Below are 23,331 nucleotides of genomic sequence, written 5' to 3' on the forward strand. Positions count from 1 at the left end.
ATTTGTCAAATCCTATCCTCTCACTTTATTTGCCTTTTCAGAGATGTATTTTATATATTATTAAAGACTATATTCTTGGAGCAATTAAATTCATTGCATTACATTTCTTTTTTACACAAAATGCATCTTCAGACCTGTAATGTGCTGGAAAAGACAGACTGACGTGCCTGAGAAAGTCCTGTGTGTATTGTTTTGAACAGTGCAAAATGCTAAACACAAACGCTAGCGTGACACGAGTCAACACTGTAAAGCAGTCATTTACCATAGAATGTCATTTAAATTCCAGTTTCTAGAGACGGTAACTTAAAGATTTTTGAAAGAACAGAGCAGGTGAATCGGAGCGACTTTGATTTGTTCAAATGTCTTTTTAAAATGCGAGTATGAAATATATTAAACCATTTGTTTTGGCAGCCACTGTACCCGGTGCTATAATATTTCACATGCGATTTTTATTTTCGGTCTTGTTATTCAGTTATATGTCAGTCCTAGTATGTCACTCGCTCTGGCAAGCTGAGGAATACACATTGGTACTATATCCTGCAGTCATTTTAAGCCATTGTATTTAACATATGTGACATGTCTGACTTAGCTAGTGATTGAATTAAAGCCTGTGATTGGCACAGGATGCTCTGTTGTGACAGTGCTTAGGGCCTTTAAAAAGCAGGAAGCAACATGTGCGGCGCTAAATCCTGGCCAGCTTTCAACAGCTGTTTTTTTTCACAGTTTTTGGATACTCCTGGAAGAGTTATAATATTTCAAGGAAAACTTTTGTGTGCATCTGTTATTGTGTTTTTGCAGACATATGTTAGAAACCCTTAGGTTTTTAATAGTTATCCTCTAGACCTAGAGGCACTGTGTTCAGTACCATTGGCAGTTTCATCCATACGAAATCCATCGCAGAAAGACAGCCATGGTTACTCGAATGAGCCAACATTATTGGCTTCTTACGTCATCTAGTGTTATGGCCTTTACTTATTTGAATGCATTCATGCCGGTACCCGACGGCATTAATAAAAATAACTAACAAAATCTTACCATCTGTTTTAGTCCTCAGCTAGCAGAGGCCAGTGGCAAAAAACCTAGTGAAAGCGTGTCAACGCTGAAATGTGGCTCGTATGCTATATTTGATTTTTAAATGCATTGAAAGGCCTATTCCGAATTTATTTGCAATAACAGAGACTGCTAAAACACGAGGCTTTTGAACTCAGCGCTGCCAAACGGTTTATTCCAGATTCTGAATGAACTGAAGTCACAAGCAAACAAATGTAAGGTTAATCTCCGATGGAAGTGTAAACTGTCTGCAAAATCCCTCTCTTGAAACTCAGTCAGACTTGATTTTTCATTAGAGGGAGATCAATTACAAGTTTGTTCGTTCGGCCTCATGTATGTCATTTTCCATTGTCCTAAGTAACAGCGGGCACAGAAGTTTTTCTCCCGTGGGAGTAGATCATACTAATGTGGCAAATGCATATAAAGTAGGGGTTGGCAAAAAATTCTGCCCAGCCGATGGAGTTCGCTGAGTTTTGCCCACTTCGCGTTCCGCTTGGAACTCGGAGTTCCAGCAGAACTCTTTTTTTTCTCACACGCAGCTCACCAATATTAAGTTGGCAAGCGTGAGCGAGGATATGCATTCTCTAGCACAATTTTCAGGCACTAAAACGCGAGATTTCTCAATGCAGGTGGTCTATTTGTGTTGATAAAGCTGCCGCTCAAGTAGAAAATCTACTCGAGTGGCAGAAAGAATCAGTGCCCGCTAGCGCCCCACGTAGTGCCATTTGCGCTGATTCCCCAAGAAGGTGCCATTCGCACTGATTTTACTGCGCAGAACAAGCTCCCAGTGCTAAAAATCAGTGCAAGCAGCACACCATGCTGAATTCCGCCCGCTCACTGAGGTTTTAGGTAACTCTGCGGAATCTGCGAGTTCTGCCCACACCTAATATATAAAGTCACTTCTTCGAGGGTGTTTCCCAATTTTTTTTATTGCTTTTACCCACTTCAGTGCACCTATGAACTTAGACATGAGCTACGCAGGTGTGTGTGGTTTTGAAAATAGTGTATAGAAAAATGCTCCTTTTTTAAAGAAATAGTTAAATGTCACCTTTACACTAAATCTATAGGAATCCCCACTCCCATTTTTCTAAAACAAAAACAATGTAAACCATTTATTAAGATATTAATGGCAAGTTATGACTTGCCGCTTAGATCTGCTTTTGAAATTCATCACCCAGTGGCTCTCCTGCAGGACCTTCCTCGGTCTGTGTTTGACAGCTTAGTCTTACTGCTTGAGGACTAGTTCACTTTTGTTAGTCAGTTTACTTTAGCTAGTGCTCAGGGTACCCTATCGGCATTTTACTGGTAAATATGATAAGAATTCTTTGTCTAGCTTTAAAGTCGCTTGGGAGGTCTCAAATGTATCTGCACTGCTTTCGTTGTTCTTGTTTAGCATCTGCTTCTATTTGCTAAATTCATTGACTCCTTTGGTGTCAACCTATTCAGCAACATTTTTATGACTGCCATTTGTCCATCGACTGTTACAGGACACAAAATAATCCCAAGCTATATGAAAGTTGGAAAACCTGGTATTCCTAGCCTATTGTGTTGCCAAGAGATCTGTACTCAACCTGAAGCGATTATGGTTGTTTTTCTATTTCTCTACTTTTCTAAAGAACATCAGTATGCTGCTGTTTGCTACATAAGATGTTTGTGTTGTTCATGCACCCTTTGGTTAGGGAATCCTATATCTTGCTATCTTAGCACTGTTTCAGTTTTCTTGAAAATCTCTATATCCCTTGGTAGATATATATGCAAATATGATTTCTACAAAATGCCATTACATTCTAATGAAAAAGCATCTTATTAACTGCTCAAATATAGTTAGGTTAAATATAAAGGAGAAGTGTACATTTAGCTTTTAATATTCCAGGTTGATAACCACCTGCATAAGTTGTTGCAAAATGTCATGTAAGAGTTCGTAGAAATTCTCACTCTCTAGCTCTATCTTTTGGGTATTTTGTGCGTCATCTGTCTGTGCCATTTATGTTTGCACTTAGATTCTGGCCATTAACCGTGGGGAAAATCTGAAGATCCTGACAGTGAAGGTCAACATTCCTGACAGGGTGAAGGATGAATTCTGTAGGTGGTGTGTCAATGAAAGGTCTGTTAATGCTTTTCGAAATATCATTTTATTTATAATTCGCCACAAAACATGATAGGTGTGCTATTTTATTAAGAACATATATGATGAATGTAACAGTGACACAACCATGTGAAATTATATAGGTTTTAACTCCTATTTGTGTATATTGCATTCCACCAAAGTATGGGTGTTGTAGTGTTGTTTTAGGTTTTCATAGATGATACTTGAATATATTCAGAAGTACTATTCTAATCTAGAATTATTGTGTGTGGCTCTTGATAACCTTATGATGTATTGTATGTTAAAATATTGTGCCATATGATCTGTGTATGCATTCTGAACGAACACAGAAAAAGTGTGGTTTACAAGCAACATCCTTCGTTGATTTGCCAGTTTCTATGTCTGGTTTTGTTCATAGGTGAGTGTGAGAATGATTCAGTGGTTCGAAGAATGAATGTGTCAGAGGTTGTGTTCATGGATCTATCCACAATGGACTCACTCATTTACCCATGCAGTCCTCTTATATCCATCCCTGCAGATACAGCTGTTCATCCATGAACTCCCTCAGTCAATCACCCATGCACACTCACATTCTTCCATTCATACACTCCTTGGTTTATCATTCACCCATTGAACATTTCTCATTTACCCACTCACAGTAGCACAAACACAAATTTGCTAATCCCTGAAAAAGACCACCAGTTCTGCCTTTGTTAGTCAGCAACTCAGGACAACTTATTTCTCAGCGCAACATCTGATGAACATCAGGTTAATATCAGTAGGGAATATCAGTAAATGTTCTCTGTTAATCATTAGATCCTCTAAAAAGTTCTGCCTCCCACATTTTACAGCACAAGGCTATTTCATTAGAACTGATACATTTAACATCTTTACACTTATTTGTTGTACTACGTCTACCCAGTATTTCTGGTATGTCTCCTTACCTCACTATGCACTCAAAACTTTCATTATATTGTAACACATAGCTATTATGATGTTACATTCCTCCTTTTCCAAACCAGTGTGCTCTAATATAGTTCTGTGAAGGAGTAATGCTATTTTCCATTTTTCCAGTCATTGTCTGTTTGTTGCCAGGAAATAACAAGATGGATATCTCGGTAGAACGAGAAAATGGGGTGGTCTTTTTTGTTTTCAGGCTGCTCTCCGATGAGAAATGAACATATGACTTTCACAAGGAAGGAAACAAGCAGATACTATTATCTCGTTCAATGCAGACATCCCGCTTGGCAGATGCAGTCTTCCACAAACCCAGTGGCTGATGGCGAGAGCAGGAAGCACTCAGCTTCTGCAGGCCAATGGGGGGAGTCACCTAGTTGAATCTTCACCTGCATCACCCATGATCCTTATTGGGTGTATGGTAAAGGTGTTGTGTGGCTCAGCCCCCTTAATATTGCCATATGTTTGTAAAACCTGATTTTCAATTTTTAGAGGTATTCTTAAATTGATAATATTATATTTACACATGGAATGAGTCGCTCAGTTATGAGTATTGTCCTGTGCTTGTACAGATAGCTACATTTGATGGTGTCGGCTGATAGCCCAAGTCTTACTGATCCTTTTAATGACCTTTGACACAGCCACTTGCAAGAGATAGGGTAGCTTAACAACAATCTTAGTTCCAAACATTCCTGTGGAATTGACTGGAAACTGTCCAGCTAAAACATTTTTGCTTCTTGAGGTCAGTCTTGTGGACTTCCCAGGAGTTCTTGTACTGTCCTTGTAAGAAATCGGGTTATTGGTAGAGTGGGCGAACCTCCACAATCTAGATCCGGTAAATTACCCTGTGTTTACCCCTCTGGTAGCTTGCCACAACAGCAGTGAGGCTTACTTAGAGGCAATGTGTAAAGTTTTCTTGCAGCACACAAACCGTAATAAAGAGAAAACACAATACAAAAAAAACCACAAACCAATTTTGAAAAAAATGAGTCAATTTTAATGATAAAATGACACCAAAATAAATTAAATCCAATCAGTGGAACCAGAATTATGAATTTTAATAGATGTTAGTGCAAAATAGCACCTAAAAGATCAAAACACCAACTGTGGGTATGTGGTCATGAGAGACCGGGGCAAAGTCAAAAGTTAAGGCGACAGCGATGCGGCACAGGTCGGGTACATGAGGTGGATTGGGGCCGGCTAGGCTTGCCTTCTTACTTTAAAAAAGTTCCTGAGAAGGTAAGGTTCAGCATGGCGAGGCAGCAGGCGGTGTCCAAGGAGGCATTGTCATCGGGTAGCAGCTGGATGGATTTGTGGTGAAGATTGTTATCTTCAGACTTTGCAACTTGACAGATGCAGGCTGTGGCCACCGAGGGCTCCACAAGAATAGATACCTTTGTTTAAGTCCCAAGACTTAGAGTTAGGCCGAAGCAAAAGCTCTAATAACACATCCAAGGGTCTAGGACCTGGGAACACCACTTGAGGGGACTAGGATTCACACCAGCAGAGGCTAGGTGCAGGGCCATTGTCTCTGTAGCTTGTTATTTCCCTGTAGCTCATACAGGAGGCTAGCCAACTAGCCCTTGGAGTTTCTTCTGGTGGTCCTGGGCTCAAGGAGATAGTCTAATTCTCCTTCAAGCAGCACGACAGGACTTGAAGAAGCAGGACAGTCCTCTGGTAGCAGAAGGACGGTCCTCTGGGGGTCCAGGCAGTCATTCTGAAGTCTTCCACAGGTCCAGAAGTATACTGAAGAGGTGTTCTGATCGTCCCAAATTTATACCTGGTGCCAGCCTTGGAAGTGGGGTCACAGCCTGGGCTACCCTTCAATCTGGTTCTGGAAAGTTCTTACCTTCCCCTGCCAAGGCTCCAAGAAGTTTGGATGAAAAAAGGCTGGTGTCAGGTCCCTTTGTGGGCCCTTTAAAGTGTAAGTGTGTCAGGGAACAGCTCCACCATCAGCCATCCAGGTAGAATGGCCCATCCTGCCTGCACCCAGTCCCCTTTGTCTTACTGTCTGACAGGAATACACAACTCCCAGCAGCATAGCCATTCACAGCCATGTGACCCAGGACACTGGTGGCATGAACCAAATGGTTAGGGAAAGAAAATGGCAACTTTCTAAAAGTGACATTTTCAAAATTGTGACTTTACTGTTGAAGATGATTTTAAATTACAATTCATTTGAGTCTAAACATGACATTTCTACCTGCACCTAATCAAAAGGTAGCATTTATCAAAGGTAATAAGGGAACCCAATGTTATCCAATGGGAGAGATAATCCAAACAGGTGTTGAATAAAGAACTTAAGGGGTTTTCTCTTCCAGGAAATGAAAAACTTAAACTCACATGTCCTACTTTTGAAATGCATTGCACCCTGCTTATGTGCCTTTAGGGCCTACCTTGGGTTGATTTATATTTATTAAAAAGGAGGCTTTAGGCCTGGCAAGAGGTTTATTTTTGCCATGTTGAAATGACAGCTTAAAACTGCGCTACAGACTGCAGTAGCAGACCTGAGACAAGTATCTGATAGAGACTTCTAGCCGCAGATTCCTTACCTTTGGATTATCTCCAGGCATTAGTCTGGATCTGGAAACTTTTCATGAGCAGTAATCTGTACGCCGGTAGGTTGCGTTCATCTGCTCTGCCTGGCATCATCCATGCCGGAAGTGACGTGATTGGTGCCTTTATACCCCCCTCCCCCAGCGCGCTGATGTCAGTTATTTTCTTTCCACACCAGCCAGTGGAGACCCAGAGAGAGCTACCCCTTCAGTCACTTTTTGACTTTTCTTTATTGACATTTTGTTGAAGATCTTTTGATGTCTGCTAGTCTGGCTTCAAGCCCTGTGGCGCCTGTCATCGACAGATGTCGGTGACAAATTTTCACCTTGTATGCCTCTGGTTCTTGGAAGGTGACCACGATGCAAAGACGTATGCCATTTGCCATGTCATGCACCCCAAAGCTTTGAGGGAGCAATCCCTCAAGCTTTTTGCTGCCCAACCAGCGACACAGCAACGCTCTTGATCCTGCTTGAGAGAAAGGTCCCTCATCGGTCGCCTAATCCACAATCTTTGTCGCCCTCCAAGTCGTTGGACTACTTGGTAAGTCCCACAAAAAGAAAAGAGCCTCATTCAGCTCAACTCAGAGTAATCCAGGAAGGGCTAGGCACACCTCAGCCCCCCCCCCCCCAGTGGCTGTCTACAGTGAATTCACATCTCCAGTCCCTGTCACACCAAAACCAGACAGTCGATCCTTAACAGGCAGAGGCACACTCTATGATTAAACAACAAAATGCCTACGTTCTAAACGTGTCATTTTCAAACACACAGTTTAAAAACCATCTTTACTAAAATATGTGTTATTAAATTCTGAGTTCAGATAGCCTAAACTCAATTTCTCTATCTTGTCCCAGTGGGAAGTTACACTTGTAAGATGTTACAAAGTATCTCCCATTCTACCCTATGGGGCAGATAGCCTTTCAATAGTGAAAAACGGAATTGGCAGTATTTCACTATCAGGACATGTCATACACACCAGTACATGTCCTACCTTTCACATACACTGCACCCTGCCCATGGGGTATCTTGGGCCTACCTGAGGGGTGTCTTACATGTAAGAAAAGGGAAGGTTAGGACCTGGCAAGTGGGTACACTTGCCAGGTCGACATGGCAGCTTACAACTGTGCACAGACACTGCAGTGGCAGATCTGAGATACCTTTTCAGGGCTACACATGTGGGTGGCATTATCAGTGCTGCAGACCCACTAGTAGCATTTTATTTATAGGCCCTGGCACACTCAGTGCACTTTACTAGGGACTTACCAGTAAATCAAATATGCCAATCAAGGAGAACCAATTGTAGTAACAATTTACACAGGGAGCACTTGCTCTTCCACACTGATCAGCAGTGGCAAAGAGCCCAAAGCATCTAAGCTAGTGAAAACAAAATCCAGCACAGCATCAAACATACGGGAGGTAGAGGCAAAAAGTCAGGGGAAATCACGCCAAAGATGCCAAGTCTAACACGCGCCCTCTCACTTTCTTCCTCAAGAAGCAGAAGTTCAAATTTCTCACACTTGCTCAAGTCTGGTCTGCTCTAGACCCGGGAGACTGGATGGTAGCATTGGACTTACAGACGCATACTTTCACATTTTTCAGTTTGCCATGCTCCCCTTTGGCCTTACCAGCACCCCTTGGGTGTTCACCAGGGTGATGGCGGCGTGAACAGCTCCTCTGCAGAGATCCGGGATGCCAGTCTTCCCCTATCTCGACGACTGGCTGATAAAGGTGAGCTCGCCCCAGGCTGTCGTCTCCAATCTCCAGACTACGGCAAATGTCCTGCATTTTCTGGGGTACACTATCAATGTGCCGAAGTCACACATGACTCCATCTCATACGCTCCCTTTGATCAGAGCTGTTCTGGATATGGTGCAGTTTTGGTCTCATCTTTCCGAATGCGAGTCAGGGATATTCAGGCTATGATACATATATTCCAGCCTCTATCCTCGGTTTCGGTGAGACTGACTCTGAGACTGCTTGGCCTCATGGCATCCTGCTTGTGACACATGCCCACTGGCATATGTGGGCACTGCAGTGGGACCTGAAGGTCCAGTGTGCGTAGCATTGGTTCAATCTCCCTGACGTGATCCAGATCTTTTTGGGAACTACGCAAGTTCTGCAGTAGTGGTTAACGAACTGCGATTGGGTCAGCTGCCCTTCTCAATCAGATCTGGCAGTAATGAGAGATGCGTCACGCCTTTGATGGGGCGACCATCTGGTTGTGGTGGAGATCAGAGGGCTCTGTTATCCTGCGAAATGTGAACTCCACATCAACCTTCTGGAGCTCCAGATGATATGGCTGGCATTAAAAGCCTTTCTACTCTCCTTCAAGAGAGAATGCTAGTGAAGGTGTTCACAGACAACACCACCGCCATGTGGTAGTGCAACAAACAGGGTGGGGTTGTGGACCCTTTGTCAAGAGGCCCTACGTCTCTGGACATGGCTGGAACAGCAGAGCATTTCCCTGGTGGTTCAACACCTGATGGGCTGTCTGAAAGCCAGGGTGGATGAACTCAGCCAAAGATACATAGCTGATCATGAGCATCTCTATCCGAAGGTCGTGCAAGGTCTCTTTCAGCAATGGGGAGAGCCTGGGTTAGATCTGTTCGTCACTGCCAAGACGACGCAATCTCAGCAGTTCTGTGTGCTGTGGTTTCTAAGGCGGCTCACTCTTAGAGACGCTTTTATTTCTTGTGGAGCTCACACATCCTGTATGCCTTCTGCCCATACCGCTCCTGCTCAGAGTTCTCAAGAAAATCAGGAATGACCTGCCCCAAGTCATTCTTGTGGCTGCAGACTGGGCTTGGTGGGTTTGGTATCCCAAGCTGTTGAGAATTGCCATAGCTCCTCCGATCAGGCTGCCCCCTTTGGAGGATCTTATGTTGCAGCAGGAGGAGGGTTCTCCACTCAAACCTGTCAACACTCCGCCTTCTTGCGTGGAGATTGAGCGGCGACTGTTGGCGGCGTTCGATCTTCCATCCGAAGTTCATGATTTTTTAGGTCTCACCTGAGCCAGCACATGCGCTGTCTCTGCGAGACATTTAGTAAGGGGCTTTTTGGAAGTGCTCCCAAAGGCTTTTGCCGGCCTAGCGCTTGCGTTCACGCGCACGTGCATGCGCGCAGCCGCCATCTGTCTTTCCTCCATCACGGATCATTAAATGCATTGCTGTCAATTTCACTTTCGCAGCCAGTGAAAAGTGATCACGATGCACTTATACCTCTAATGTTACTTCTAAACGTAATAGAATTCTCTTTATAGGAGAGCCAGTTCCCATCTCCCCCCACCCCTACACATGTTTTGGTGATTTAGATTTAATGGGGTTCCCCACAGCTCGGCGTGTAGTTGTCTGCTCTGTTGCTCTTGGCGCCACCACTCATGTCCTTCCCCCGCGCATTTTCAGAGATGATCGGAAGGCCGTCTGGTCCGGGTGCCTGCTGTTCCTTAACTAATCGTCTTGTACTAACAACTTAATGGGTGACGACGTGAGCATCACTTTCAACTTCTGAGCTCTTCCCGCTGTCAGCGCTTACGAAGTTTGGTGTTTAATTGTTAATGGCCAGTTGCTTTTCTCAGCGTCGGCTTTGCTGGGTTTGTTATGATGCAGCAGTGCGAAGAGACAGCGTGTGAAAATTACTGTGTGCAATTTGCAAGCACAGCGTTATTCCATCTGCACAGATTAATCTTGCTCAGCACCCGTGCTGACGCCCTCCTTGGCAGAGAGAGCTCCTGTTTTTTTACTTTGTGTGGTGTGTGTACATGGTCGAGGAAATGTGTGTACTGTGCAATTGTTGTGGCCGTGATTGCTTTTATGTGGTTTCTTGCCTGAAATGGATGGGGTAGAATGCACATATGGTACTCTTTAGCATGCGATAACCCTGACAGGCGTCAGGACCAATGTATTCTCAGTGAATTCCTTCTCCTCTTTCACCATCACTCTTCTTGGCTTGCTAGCCTGAGAGGAAACGTTCCACTCTTCCCTCTGAGATCTCCACTGCTCATCTGTCACAGTTCTTCAGAGCCAAGTTGATGTATCTGCTTTTGCTTATCCTCCTGCCTTTCACGAATTCCTAAAGGAGTCACTTAAAGGTTTTTTGAGGACGGTAGTGATGATTAGGTGGTTTGTGGTCAAGTACTCCAGGCAAGGTACAAGATTTAGAGCTGGTTAGATTTATAGTCCCGATTGCAGTCAAATAAGAGAAATGTGGCTGTCAGAATTAGTCGGGATCAGTACCACCGTGGAGTGACAGCTTACAAAATAACTCGTTCTCATTTAAATATCTGCTCTCCTCCCTCTGTAGATGAGGGATACCAGTCAAAAAGGCAGTATATTTTACGTTAATGTGAACTCAAAGGCCCTCCGACGTCTCATCACACCCCACCCCTTTGAGAAGCCTGTGCCTTCAGAATGCAAAGGACAAGACACATATACTAAAAATAAAATCAAACAGATTTATTTCTCATGCCTTCACAATCGACACTGTGTGATGTTTATATATTGGTGCAGTTTTCTCATGAACGTTGCATATACCACAAATATATTACAGAAACTACAGTTGACAAACATTTTTATAATGCAGTTTCAAGAAGAGCAATTACAAGCATTGGCAGACTATATCATGTGAATTACCAAACAAGCATTTGCAATGCAATAGGTCTCGCATTTGCAAGAGTTTAAGCTATTGGCTTTGTAAATGACAATGCCTTTTATTTATGTTTTAAAAAACAACACGTAAATAAAAGCCATTGCCATTTACAATAGCTCAGACTCTCACAACTGTGAGACCTATTGCATTGCAAATGCTTGTTTATTCTGGTAGCCAGTTGTCCCACCTAAACGGTATACGCCTGCCATTGGGGCAAGTTTGTGGCATGGTATGCAGAGAAACAGATTGGTCACCTCTCTGCTCCCCTCTCTCACGTCATTCTCTGTATTCTCTTTCGCCCAGCAGAGCTCTACTCTGGGCACTCTTAAGGGCTATTTTTCTGCTATTTCAGACTTCCTGCGGGATCAGTACCACCGTGGAGTGACAGCTTACAAAATAACTCGTTCTCATTTAAATATCTGCTCTCCTCCCTCTGTAGATGAGGGATACCAGTCAAAAAGGCAGTATATTTTACGTTAATGTGAACTCAAAGGCCCTCCGACGTCTCATCACACCCCACCCCTTTGAGAAGCCTGTGCCTTCAGAATGCAAAGGACAAGACACATATACTAAAAATAAAATCAAACAGATTTATTTCTCATGCCTTCACAATCGACACTGTGTGATGTTTATATATTGGTGCAGTTTTCTGTAGCATAGCTCATGAACGTTGCATATACCACAAATATATTACAGAAACTACAGTTGACAAACATTTTTATAATGCAGTTTCAAGAAGAGCAATTACAAGCATTGGCAGACTATATCATGTGAATTACCAAACAAGCATTTGCAATGCAATAGGTCTCGCATTTGCAAGAGTTTAAGCTATTGGCTTTGTAAATGACAATGCCTTTTATTTATGTTTTAAAAAACAACACGTAAATAAAAGCCATTGCCATTTACAATAGCTCAGACTCTCACAACTGTGAGACCTATTGCATTGCAAATGCTTGTTTATTCTGGTAGCCAGTTGTCCCACCTAAACGGTATACGCCTGCCATTGGGGCAAGTTTGTGGCATGGTATGCAGAGAAACAGATTGGTCACCTCTCTGCTCCCCTCTCTCACGTCATTCTCTGTATTCTCTTTCGCCCAGCAGAGCTCTACTCTGGGCACTCTTAAGGGCTATTTTTCTGCTATTTCAGACTTCCTGCGGCTTCCTGATTAGCCATCCCTTTTCCACTCCCCTGTTAACAGATTCTTGAAAGGGTTACAACACATGTTCCCTCTTTCATCATGCCTCAGTGAAACCATAATCTTGTGCTCACTTTCCTTATGTGCACTCCCTTTGAGTCTTTACATTATCTCCTCAGGCTTCTTACCATCAAGACGGCCTTCCTCGTGGCGATGACATCAGCCCAGAGGGTCAGTGAGCTTCAGGACTTATCACAGACTCCATATTTTAGCATCTATCCAGGCATGCTGGTTCTGCATAGTAGGGCCTCTTTTCTGCCAAAAGTTGACACCCCATTTAATGTAGGCAAACCCATTACCTTGCCTACATTTTTCCCTCTACCACATCCCTCCAAGGAAGAGGAGTGAGTTCACCGTCTGGACCCCAAAAGAACGTTATTGTTCTACCTTGAGCGCACAAAAGAGTTCCAGGTGGACGACCAACTCTTTTTGGGATAGGTCAGAGCGAAGAAGGGAAAGGCCATGCAGAAACGCACCATCTCCAGTTAGATTGTGCTCTGTATAAAGATCTGCTAGGCACTGTCCAAAAAGCACCCCCCTGTAGTTTTGCGTGCTCATTCCCCCAGAGGAAAAGCTGCAACCACTGCGTTACCAAGCAGAGTTCCAATCCTCGACATCCGCCAGGCATCAACGTGGGCCTCCTTGCACTCGTTCACCAAACACTACTGCCCGTACAATTGGGTCCTTCGGAATAGCCACTTTGCCCGTTCTGTTCCTCAGCATTTTTTAATCTAAATCAGTCTTACAGACCCACCTCCGGTGACTTATTGCGTGGGTATCGATTCAAAGGTAAGGATTCTGCAGCTAGAATTCTTTATCAGATAAACAGCACCATTGGGCAGTGCGGTTCTGCTCATGTTATAGTACTTTTGTGTCTGAGTACGTGGGCCTGTGTAAGCAACATTACTGTAGCCCAGAGACTAGTGCATACCATCACAGCAAGTACAATGGCGGTCTTCTGATATAATATTAGAACAGGTCTGACATCTCTCAAGAACCTCAGTAAATAGAAGTTAGAATTAACTGCATTGCTCTGTTTCAAGCTGCAGCTCCGAGTTAAATTTGATACGTACGTTTCAGACTTGATTTGTTGAGGGTGAGTTTAGGTGATGGAACCATAGGAACGTGAGGGTGCATAGTGCCACAGAGCTGGTTAACAGAATCTAATAATGGTAAAGTTATCCTTAAACTTTGACAAGTTCTCTAGATTCATATTCACTGTCTCCTTCTAAAATGGTTCTTTCTGTTCGAAAAGTTCTTGAAATAAATGAGTCCCTGAAAACATTCCTTTCCATGTGTTGGTTTTATATATTAGAAGTGTTCCCAACCTTTGAAAATTATGTAAATCCTTTTTAATAAATCTGTTTATTTAATTTTGTATTGAACAAAGCAGTCAAACAAAACGAAAAGTCAGGGCAGTTTACAATGATGAAAGAGCATACGTTAAGGCAAAACTCAGTAACAGTACAAAATGGAGGTGAAGAACGAAAAGTGGACAGTGAACAAGGCATTATATTTCGTCTGAAGCAGTCTCAGAATGCCCTAGAACCCCCCAGACCTTCAGGTGTTTGGTGGCACAACTTCTCCATTTATAGATCTATCCGCCCTGCACCTGCAGCAGAAGTTCATCCCGTCTTCCCAAGCTTCCATCCCAGGGTCTAGGTGATCCCTTATTTCTGGATATGTCTCTTTTCACGATTAAGTAGCCCACTCCTACAAATGAGCATTGGTATCTGGTGTATGTCCAGCCTTCCGTTATCCCCATCAGTGGAACTTTAGGGTCCAAACTTTCTGAGATCTAAAGATCTGAGATTCTGGTGTGTACTGCCTCCCAGTATGTAATTATGCTCTCGCAGGACCATGTGAGGTGGAAAAAGGACCAATCTGAAGCCCCACAGCCCCAACAATGTGGCGACTCAGCCCTCCCCATCCACCATAGTCTATCAGGATAGATGTGATGAAAATTGTGTAATCCTTAACCGTTTTCACTGTGCTTTAAAATGATTGGCTTATTGCTCTGGCTATGTATGATGTTACCTATTCTAAAATATGTTTTAATTTAAAAACCTTGGCATATAGTCGTTTATACAATATACATAAAGGCTATTTTTATAGACAACGTACAAATATTTCTAAACATTCTTTATCATTTCTTTGTAGCTAACTCAAAATAAACTAATGTTCATGCTAGTGCACATTTGTGCAGGCAGATAAAAATACTGACAAAAGGAAGTGATTAGAAATACAATTGAAATGTCCAAACCACAAATCACTGGGACCCATAGAAGCACGCATCTGTTCATTTTAAATAGATCTAACAGCAAGTATCTTCCAGAACTTCTAAAATAAAATCTACCCACTTGCATTTAAATTGGAGAATAAATGCTTTCTCTGCCAAAACACTACTATTTTAATATTAAGGCAGCATTAAGCAACGCAGAGGATGGATAGTCTAAGGAAATAGAGGTTAAAAGGAGTTGTTATAACTTGGGTTGGGATCTCTCTCATGTGTTCTGATTCCAAAAAAACATATTTCCCCTCATATTTTCCCAAAGATGGGATTGTATCTATGTCAGCCCCTCGATTCTCATTTAATTGATCCTGCTCTATATTCCAGAAAAATTGCATGCAGGACTGTGTCACGATTGTCCTGAATATAATAAATATTTAGAGTTAAAACCGTTTGGTGAAGCTGTAGTTGAACACTTGTGAATCAAGTGACATACTGCTGCTGCATTTGGAAGTACTGGCTTGACTCTTCATGTAATACGCGTTTCTCTCATGGCTGTCGAAGATATTTGCTAATTGGTAACTTGTAAATTTCCCCTAAATAGCCCACTGAAAAACACACCATTTAACAAACAATTATGTAAATTCCAACCCACATTTTAATGGTCTGATATACCGTAGCAATGTAATCAAAGGGGGAGAGCACTCAAAGGTAGTTATTGACTGAGGTGGAGTATGGCCCAAAGCGAAGGCCAGTGATTTATTACTTTGGAATGCCCTCTCCCCTGGACAATTGTGCTTAATTTTTAGTTGACTGTGTACCCCTGAAAGACTGTGTTGGACTAACAAGTTAAAATCCCTTTGTTTCTTGGCACCACTTTTTTTACTCTGTGGTCACTACCAAATTGTTTTCTTAATCGGCCAGTTGCTTAATTTGCTGTACAATATGGTAGCGTGAGGCAAAAAAAATTGTTTTCCTTTTTTATTCATCTCTTTTTTGAGGATGTGTTATTTCTTGATTCAACATGCTTTTGATATTAACATGCATTTATATGTGTATATTTCTACAGATGATTTTATTTTTTTGTGTAGGTTAAGCCAACAATAAAATATTGCTTGCTTGTTTAATTGGTGTTTTTTGTACCACAGGTGGAGACCGAAGCAGTATGCGAAACCCGAGTTCATGAACATGCTACGTAGTTCTGTTGAAGATTCATATAAGCGCCTTATTTACCCTCTTCTCTGTAGAGAATATAGGTAAACTGAATAGTTTATTTGAAATGATATAGTTAAATAGCAACAATGTGTTTGGGAATAAAGTTTAATATGTAAAGTTACAGCATGGACCAGCTATTAACAGGAATAAAATGGTTTGTATTTATGTTTTGATTGAAACAGCTCATGTGCTGTCCATTGCAAGACACTTTGTTTACTTATTGGGATAAGAGCCTGCCCATTGCTTACCACTGCTTCATCGTCACTCTCATTTCCTGACTTCTCTTTGGTCAGCACGTGCCGGCTTCACTTCTTCTTTGTGTTTGTCCCTAACCTCGAGTATAGCCCAAGTACTTCTTCCTTGCCCTGTATCCTTACACTGCTCGCACTTTCAGAGCTACTTTTTTATTCATTTAGTTGTAGAACTCGATAAGAGTGCCTGTGTTTGCAGGCTCTCGTCCCACTGTGTGTTCTTGTTTGTACCTTCTCATGATGTTGCTTGCCTAATCCCAATCCTACCCACTCCCTGTGTTGTTGCTTACTTGCCATGTACCACCTGCCCTTCCTGATTTATTGCTTGCTTGCCCCATCCCTCCTGTGTTGTTGCCTGTTTGCCCTGAAACTCCCACACCCTCCCTTATTGTTGGTTTCTTGCCTCGTCCCTTCTGCCCCCTTCCTGTCTTGTTACTTGCCACCCCCATCTATCCCCCCACCCCTCCTGTGTTGTTGCTTTACGGGCCCATCCCTATCGCCTTCCTCTTGAGTTGTTGCTTGCCTGCCCTGTCATTCTTGTCCACACCTGTGTTGTTGCCTACCACGTTCCTCCTGCCTCTGCCATGATTGTTGCTTGCCTCCCACATCCCTCAAGCCCCGTTCCTATGACTGTTGCTTGCCTGCCCCATACCTCATGCCCTGTTCCTATGTTGTTGCTTGCCTGCCCAATCTCTCATGCCCATTTCCTGCATTGTTGATTGTTTGTCCCGTCCCTGCTACCCCTCCCGCTTTGTGGCTTACTTTCCCCATCCCCTCGGTGTAGCTGCTAGCCCCATCCCTTCTACTTTCATCCCTTGTCGAGTTGCTTGCCCCGTTCCTCTTGTGTTGCTTTTGCATGCCTGTCTCTCCCACGTTGTTGTTTGCCACATCCTACCTGCGTTGTTGTGGCTTATCCCATCTCACTTGCCCTCTTTTTGCATTATTGTTGTTTGACCCATCTGTTCTGCCCCCCCCCCCCCCTCCCGCATTGTTGCTTGTGCAGTCTGCCCCACCCGGCCCGCCCCCTACTTTGCTATTGTTGCTGGCCCTGTCCCCCACTTCCCTCCTGAGACATTCCCTGGAAGGAAGGATTATAATTAGGGGTGGGTGGAACTCGCAGAGTTTCACTCCATGGAATTCCAGGGAGATCCATGAAGTTCAACAAGCAGGTGGAATCAGCACATCATGCTGATTTTTAGTGCTGGGAGCTTGTTCTACGCTGCAAAATCAGCGCAAACTGCACCATTGTGGCACGGCAGAGGGCGCTACTTATTTTCAGCTGCTTGAGCAGATTTTCTACTCAAGTGGCAGCTTTCTCAACACGAATCGCAGCTTCTTTCACCGCGAACGGTTGTGACTGCCCGCATTGAAAAAATCTCGCCAAGTGCCGTCCTAGCGCCCGAAAACTCTAGCTCGCCAGCTTAATGCTGGCGAGCCGTGGCAAGAAGAAACTCCGCCATGCAGCGGTTGGCAGGGTTTTGCTGCAACTCCACAAGCGTAATGCAGAGTGGGCAAAACTCTGCAAACTTCACCTTCAGAGCGGAATTTGTCGCCCACCCCTAATTAGAATAATAATATATTTTTTTATGTATTATATCAAATTAGGGCCTCGGATACTGTTTAGTGTAAAGGCCTCAGCCTGAGACCGTACATAACAGAAAGGACGCAGCCCTAAGAGAGTACCTTACATAACAAGACATTGCCCAATCAGAGCGGCAGAAAATACTGGCAGAAAAGGCAGAGCTATATCAGAATGGGATACACTTGCCGGAAGAGCACATTGCAGTCACACTATCAGATACTGCCCAGGTGGAAGAATAACACCCAATCTAATTACCAGGCACTGCCTAACAGGAACGATGGAGTCTTATCGGGACTTCAAACACTGCTTGGTGTAAAGGCCATAATTTAACCACAGCCTGAGTCAGTTCCTAGTAGGTAGCTCACAGGTCCAACAGAACACCTGTTTCCACTAGTCAGAAAGAACACAGCCCTAAAAGAGACACCAGTCACCACTAGACGGGAGCAGCGCAGCCGTACCAAAGTGCCAGACAGGGCCTAGTAGGGCAAAGCCATACCAGAGCCTCAAATGCTGATAAGCTGGAAGGACACTGTCCTATCAGATACTGACTAAAAGATAGGACACTATCCTATAAGATCACCAGACACTGAATAGCAGGAAGGATGTAGTCTTATTCGTGATTCAGACGCTGGCTTGATGTAAAACCCGTAGTTCAACCACAGTCTGAGCCTCTACCCCAAACACATTGTTGCTTGGCCCATACCTCCCGCCCCCTCCAGAATTGTTTCTTCCCCCCGCCCCCCTGAATTATTGCTTGCCCCTTCCTGTAGCCCCAGAAAAAAGTGCTATGTTGCAGGCAGCGCTGGCCAAGTCATAGCACTTTTTTTTCTAGCTTTCAGCCATGCTGCACAGTAGCCGCGCTGCTGTACAACATGACTAAAATATATTGACAAAGACAATAGCTCTTGCGTAGGCGAGAGCGATTGGCTTTGCCAGTCCTTGTTACAATTCATGGCACTCGTGCATATTTCTGATCAATGAAGTGTATAGCATTAGCACCAAGGGTAGGTCAACTATTGATGTTCGTTTCACTTGTAATAAACATACAGTCTTGCAGGTGCCTTATTCTTATTTTAGTAAATTCAAATGTGGTGAAACAGTTTGGGAAACACCCAGTCTTTCAATAATTTTGACCCTTATTCAATGTCCAGAGACAATCTTGGGACATCTCACAGTTGCCACCAGTTTATTCAACCTCCTCTTGAGCTGTAAAAGATGCATTTTTGTATTTAGTATACTACACTGCACAAAACATGCAACATGTTGGTTGTGTGATTATAATATATAGTGTTCCACTCTGTATGCGAGACTAAGAAGAAGCTTCTTTCCCAAGACTTAGCAAAGATCTTAACCTTCTCATAAAGAGGAAACTAACTTTCACCTTACTAGTGGCAGGCATCATTTTCTTCAAAGTTGTGATCTTGACTTATGATAGATCCTCAGTTAATAATCCAAACTCCTAACTTCCTCAAAATATTTTATTTTCTAAGGCCCCTTTGTAATGTACCGCCTCCCCTGCTTAGAGAAGATTGCTAGGTAACCATTGGGCCTTGTCTCCTTTTTTTTTTTTTACTTTCTTATAGTCTCTTCAATCTCATTTCTGGTCTTGGTCAATGTTATTTTGTTGTCGGTTACTTGAAATCACTGAATTATCGAAATGAACAATTAAAGTAGTGCATAAAATATAATATGATCAAATAAAGCATCATAAAACAGAACCGATGAGAAAGCCTCATTAAGAAAGTGAAAGAAAAGACTAGTTGCCTCTAACGAAGCACAAAGAACAAAGCTTCAAAAACGATTAAACCTCTCTGCTCAACCTATTTTGTTGATCCAATTCATTCTTACATTAAATTATGTTCACAAGACATTCCCCGGCAAGTTTTCTAAGAGGTTCGACCTTACCCATACCATCATTGTTTTTGTTTCTTTTATCTACCTTACAGGCTTCGATTAGCCTCAAGTTAAATTCAAACAGCAATCTTTTTGCAGCTGAATCTCATTTCAGAAAATACTATTTTCACCTCTTCGCTATTAGGCCCCCCTGCCCCTTCTCCTGTGCTAAGCCTTTTTTTTTTTAAGCTATTTGGGGATTTCGCACTTAGGGCCCTGTAACCTTTTGTCCACATAAGGTATCCACGCCAAATTTGAATCCTTTTCTTCCAACATCCTGAGGATTCTAAGGGTACCCAGGGTTTGTGGATTCCCGTGGCAGGGACCAAGAAATTAGCCAAACTACATCTACATTTTGTTTTTTTTGGGGGGGAAATGGGGAAAAAGTGCTGCCGAAAAAAGCATCTGGATTTTTTTTGCCCTTCAAATGGTATCAATGAAGGGTTTGCAGTGCTAAAATCACCATCTTCCCAGATTTCAGGAACAGGCAGCCTTTTGTCAGAAAACCAACGTTTTCTACCCAGTTTTGGCATTTTACTGGGACCTAGCCTATTTTTTATTTTTTGTGCTTTCAACCTCCTTCCAGTTAGTGACAGAAATGGGTGTGAAACCAATAATGGATCCTGGAAAACTATGCATTTCTGAAACATAGACAACATTTTGAATTCAAGGTCTAGCTACAGAAACGATCAGTTGAAATAAATCTATCTGAAATCAGTACAAAAAAATAGCCATTTGTGTCTGCGTTTTCGCGTGTAACTTCTTCTAAGTATGGCAGATTTTTTAAAGCAATATACTGTTACGTCTGCTGGACCCTTCTGGTTGCGGGGATATATAGGACTTGCAGGTTTACCAAGAATCCGAGGTCCCAGAGCCAATAACTGAGCTGGGCCTAGTAATGGTTTTTCATTGTGTACCGGGTATATTGCAATTCATTTGGTAAAATATAAAGAGTGAAAAATAGGTATCAAGGAAACCTATGAATTTCCAAAATGGGAACAAACAATGGACTTTATAAGCAGTGGTTATTTGCACATCTCCGAATTTGTGGGTACCCATACTAGCAAGTGAATTAGAGGGCTTTTTTTTTTAAAATGACTTTTTTTTCACGCATTGTCTTACATTTGGAAGGCAGAAATGCATAGAAAGTCAATAACACTTGTTCTACTATTCTGTATTCCCTTAAGTCTCCCGATAAAAATGGTACCTCACTTGTGTGGGTAGAGCTTGTGCCCACGACAGGAAATGGCCCAAAACGCAACATGGACACACCACATTTCTACAGTGAAAACTGACCCTTTTTTTTTTGCAGTGTGCCTAGCTGTGGATTTTGGACCCTAGTTCAGCCGGCACCTAGGGAAACCTAGCTAGCCTGTACATTTTTGAAAACTGGACACCCAATGGGTATCCAGGATGGGGTGACTTGTGTGGTTCTCACCAGGTTCTGTTACCCAGAATCTCTTCGCAAACCTCAAACATTGTAAAAGATAAACACATTTTCCTCACATTTCTGTGATGGAAAATTCTGGATTCTGCAGGTAGCTACGAACTTCCACCCACCCAGCATTCCCCCAAGTCTCCCAATAAAAATGGTACCTCACTTGTGTGGGTAGGCCTAGTTCCCACAACAGGAAGGGCCCAAAACGTACTGTCAAGATTTCAAAATTATCGATTACAAAAAGACCTTGTTTTGCGAAGGAGTCACCTGCGTTTTTAATCCCGGACTCAGCGAACTTCTAGGGAAACCTACCAAAGCAAGTAATTTCTGAAAACTAGACACCCGGGGAAGTCCAGGGAGAGGTGGCTTGCATGTCTCCCCCAATGTTTTCATTCCCAGAATCTCCTGCAAACCTCAAATTTAGCTGAAAAAATCAAATTTTTCTTACATTTCTGTATGGGAAAGTTGTTGAATCACCGGGCTGACACAAATTCCCTACCACCCAGTGTTTCCCCAGGTCTCCTGATAAAAATTCACTTGTGCGGGTGGGCCAAGTATCTGGGACAGAGAAGGGCCCAAAACGTATTGTGGAGACATCGAAATTATCTATCACGAAACAAAAACTAAGCACCCCGGGGAGTCCAGGGAAGTGTGGCTTGGGTGCATCCCCAAACGTTTTCCATGCCCAGACTCCACTGCAAACCTCAAATTTTGCACACACAAAAAAATCACCCACTAGTGTGGTCTGCACCAGCCTGCCACTACTAGACATGTTTTTGACCCCCTGAAGCGGGAACCTTTTGCTCCCTTGGGTCAGAAACAAAGAATGTACTGGGTGGAGGTGCGTCACATCTACCCCCAAGCAGGAACAGCATAGAACGGCGGTGAGCCATAAAGGCATTCTGCCCTTTGTTATGGAGATCAGGGCCTCTCCAGCTAGTGGTGATGCCCACCCTCCTAACCGAGCCCCAATTTTGGCGGCAATTTCGGTAGGAAAATTAGTAAACAAGAGGTGTGTCCCCTCTCAGCCAGGACCACCCTTAAGGTGTTCTGAGGTGAAGTGACCCCCTCCATTGAAAATCCTCCATATTGGTTTGGAGGATTCTAGGCAATAGGGTTGTAGGTATGCCCCCTCCCCAGAGGTAGTGGACATACAAAGGACGCAGTCACTCTAAAGGTAAGTAGCCAATTGGCTATTACCTTTGAACCCCTGTAAACCATCTTAATTGAGTATTTCCGGGCACCCCTGAACCCATATTGCCCAGGGCAGGACAGGAAATGGCTGCAAGAGAGCCCTGATTTTACCTCCTAACTTACCACTGGCCTAGCTGGTAAGGCATGACCTATAGAACTCATCTGAGGCCAATTATATTCTGGGACCGATAGAAGTGGGTGACAAGCCTTTCAAAAGTATTGTCCCGCCCTAGATGACCTGCCATGGGAACATCATGTGCCAGCTCAAGTAGAAAGGCCCTGTAGCACCGGGGGACCATCAACATACGGGTTGCACCAGGCTCAGGAACCTTAGTCTCACTATAGAGGAGACCATTCTGTCACAAGTTGCCTGGGCCTCAGCCTGCCACCATAGGCCCTGCAGAGTACGGCACTCCTTCTGTGCGCTGCAGAACTTCTCCCTAGTGGGATTCCCTTTCTTTCTGCCAGTTAGTCTGTTCAGGTAGGTTTCCCAGTGCGGCAATATTCCTCTATAGGTCTTGGGTCGTAGTACTAAGGCTAGGCCTCCTCCCTGACCGTGGGAGTTTCAGGAGCAAGTTTCTCGTACCCCTTGCTCTTCCTCCTCTTGTCAGGCACCAGGCCGTTCTTCCTCCTGACAACCCTCTTGGGTGGCCAGGTACTGTGTTGTCAAGCAAACCTCAGGCAACCGTTAAAATCTCCAGGTGCGAGCATGGATGGACTCACAGCTACCTTCAAGGTACTTGAGTCCATCCCCTCCCCCCAAAAAGGAACCAAAGCCACTGGATAATGACTCTTATCGTTGTCCGCAGGGCCGGACTGGCCATAGCGGGTATCAAGCATATCCCCAGGAGACTGGAAGGGTGGGGGCTGGTTTTGTTACTGAGGGTCCGGTTCTGCTGTGGTGCTGCAATATCAGCCCCCAGCAACAAAAGCAGCAGTGCACACTTGCGCACCCACCCCTCTTTCCTTGGGGGTTGGTCCGACAAAATTGCCAGGGCTGCTTTGGGTGCCCAATCTGGCCCTGGTGGTCAGCTTCAATAAC

The 23,331-nt window shown here is 43.6% G+C and overlaps 1 protein-coding gene across 1 annotated transcript in view; it reads left to right on the top strand.

The window, feature by feature from the left end:
* The window catches only part of SRBD1 (S1 RNA binding domain 1), a 721,551-nt gene that overhangs the window by 280,206 nt on the left and 418,014 nt on the right, over positions 1–23,331 (top strand). The window contains exons 11-12 of the mRNA XM_085612769.1: positions 3,051–3,154; positions 15,865–15,972. Of these exons, the coding sequence (XP_085468895.1) occupies positions 3,051–3,154; positions 15,865–15,972 (212 nt within the window). The remainder of the gene's footprint in view (positions 1–3,050; positions 3,155–15,864; positions 15,973–23,331) is intronic.

This window comes from Triturus cristatus, chromosome 6 (genome assembly GCF_964204655.1).
Source record: "Triturus cristatus chromosome 6, aTriCri1.1, whole genome shotgun sequence".
NCBI classification, from domain to species: Eukaryota; Metazoa; Chordata; class Amphibia; order Caudata; family Salamandridae; genus Triturus; species Triturus cristatus.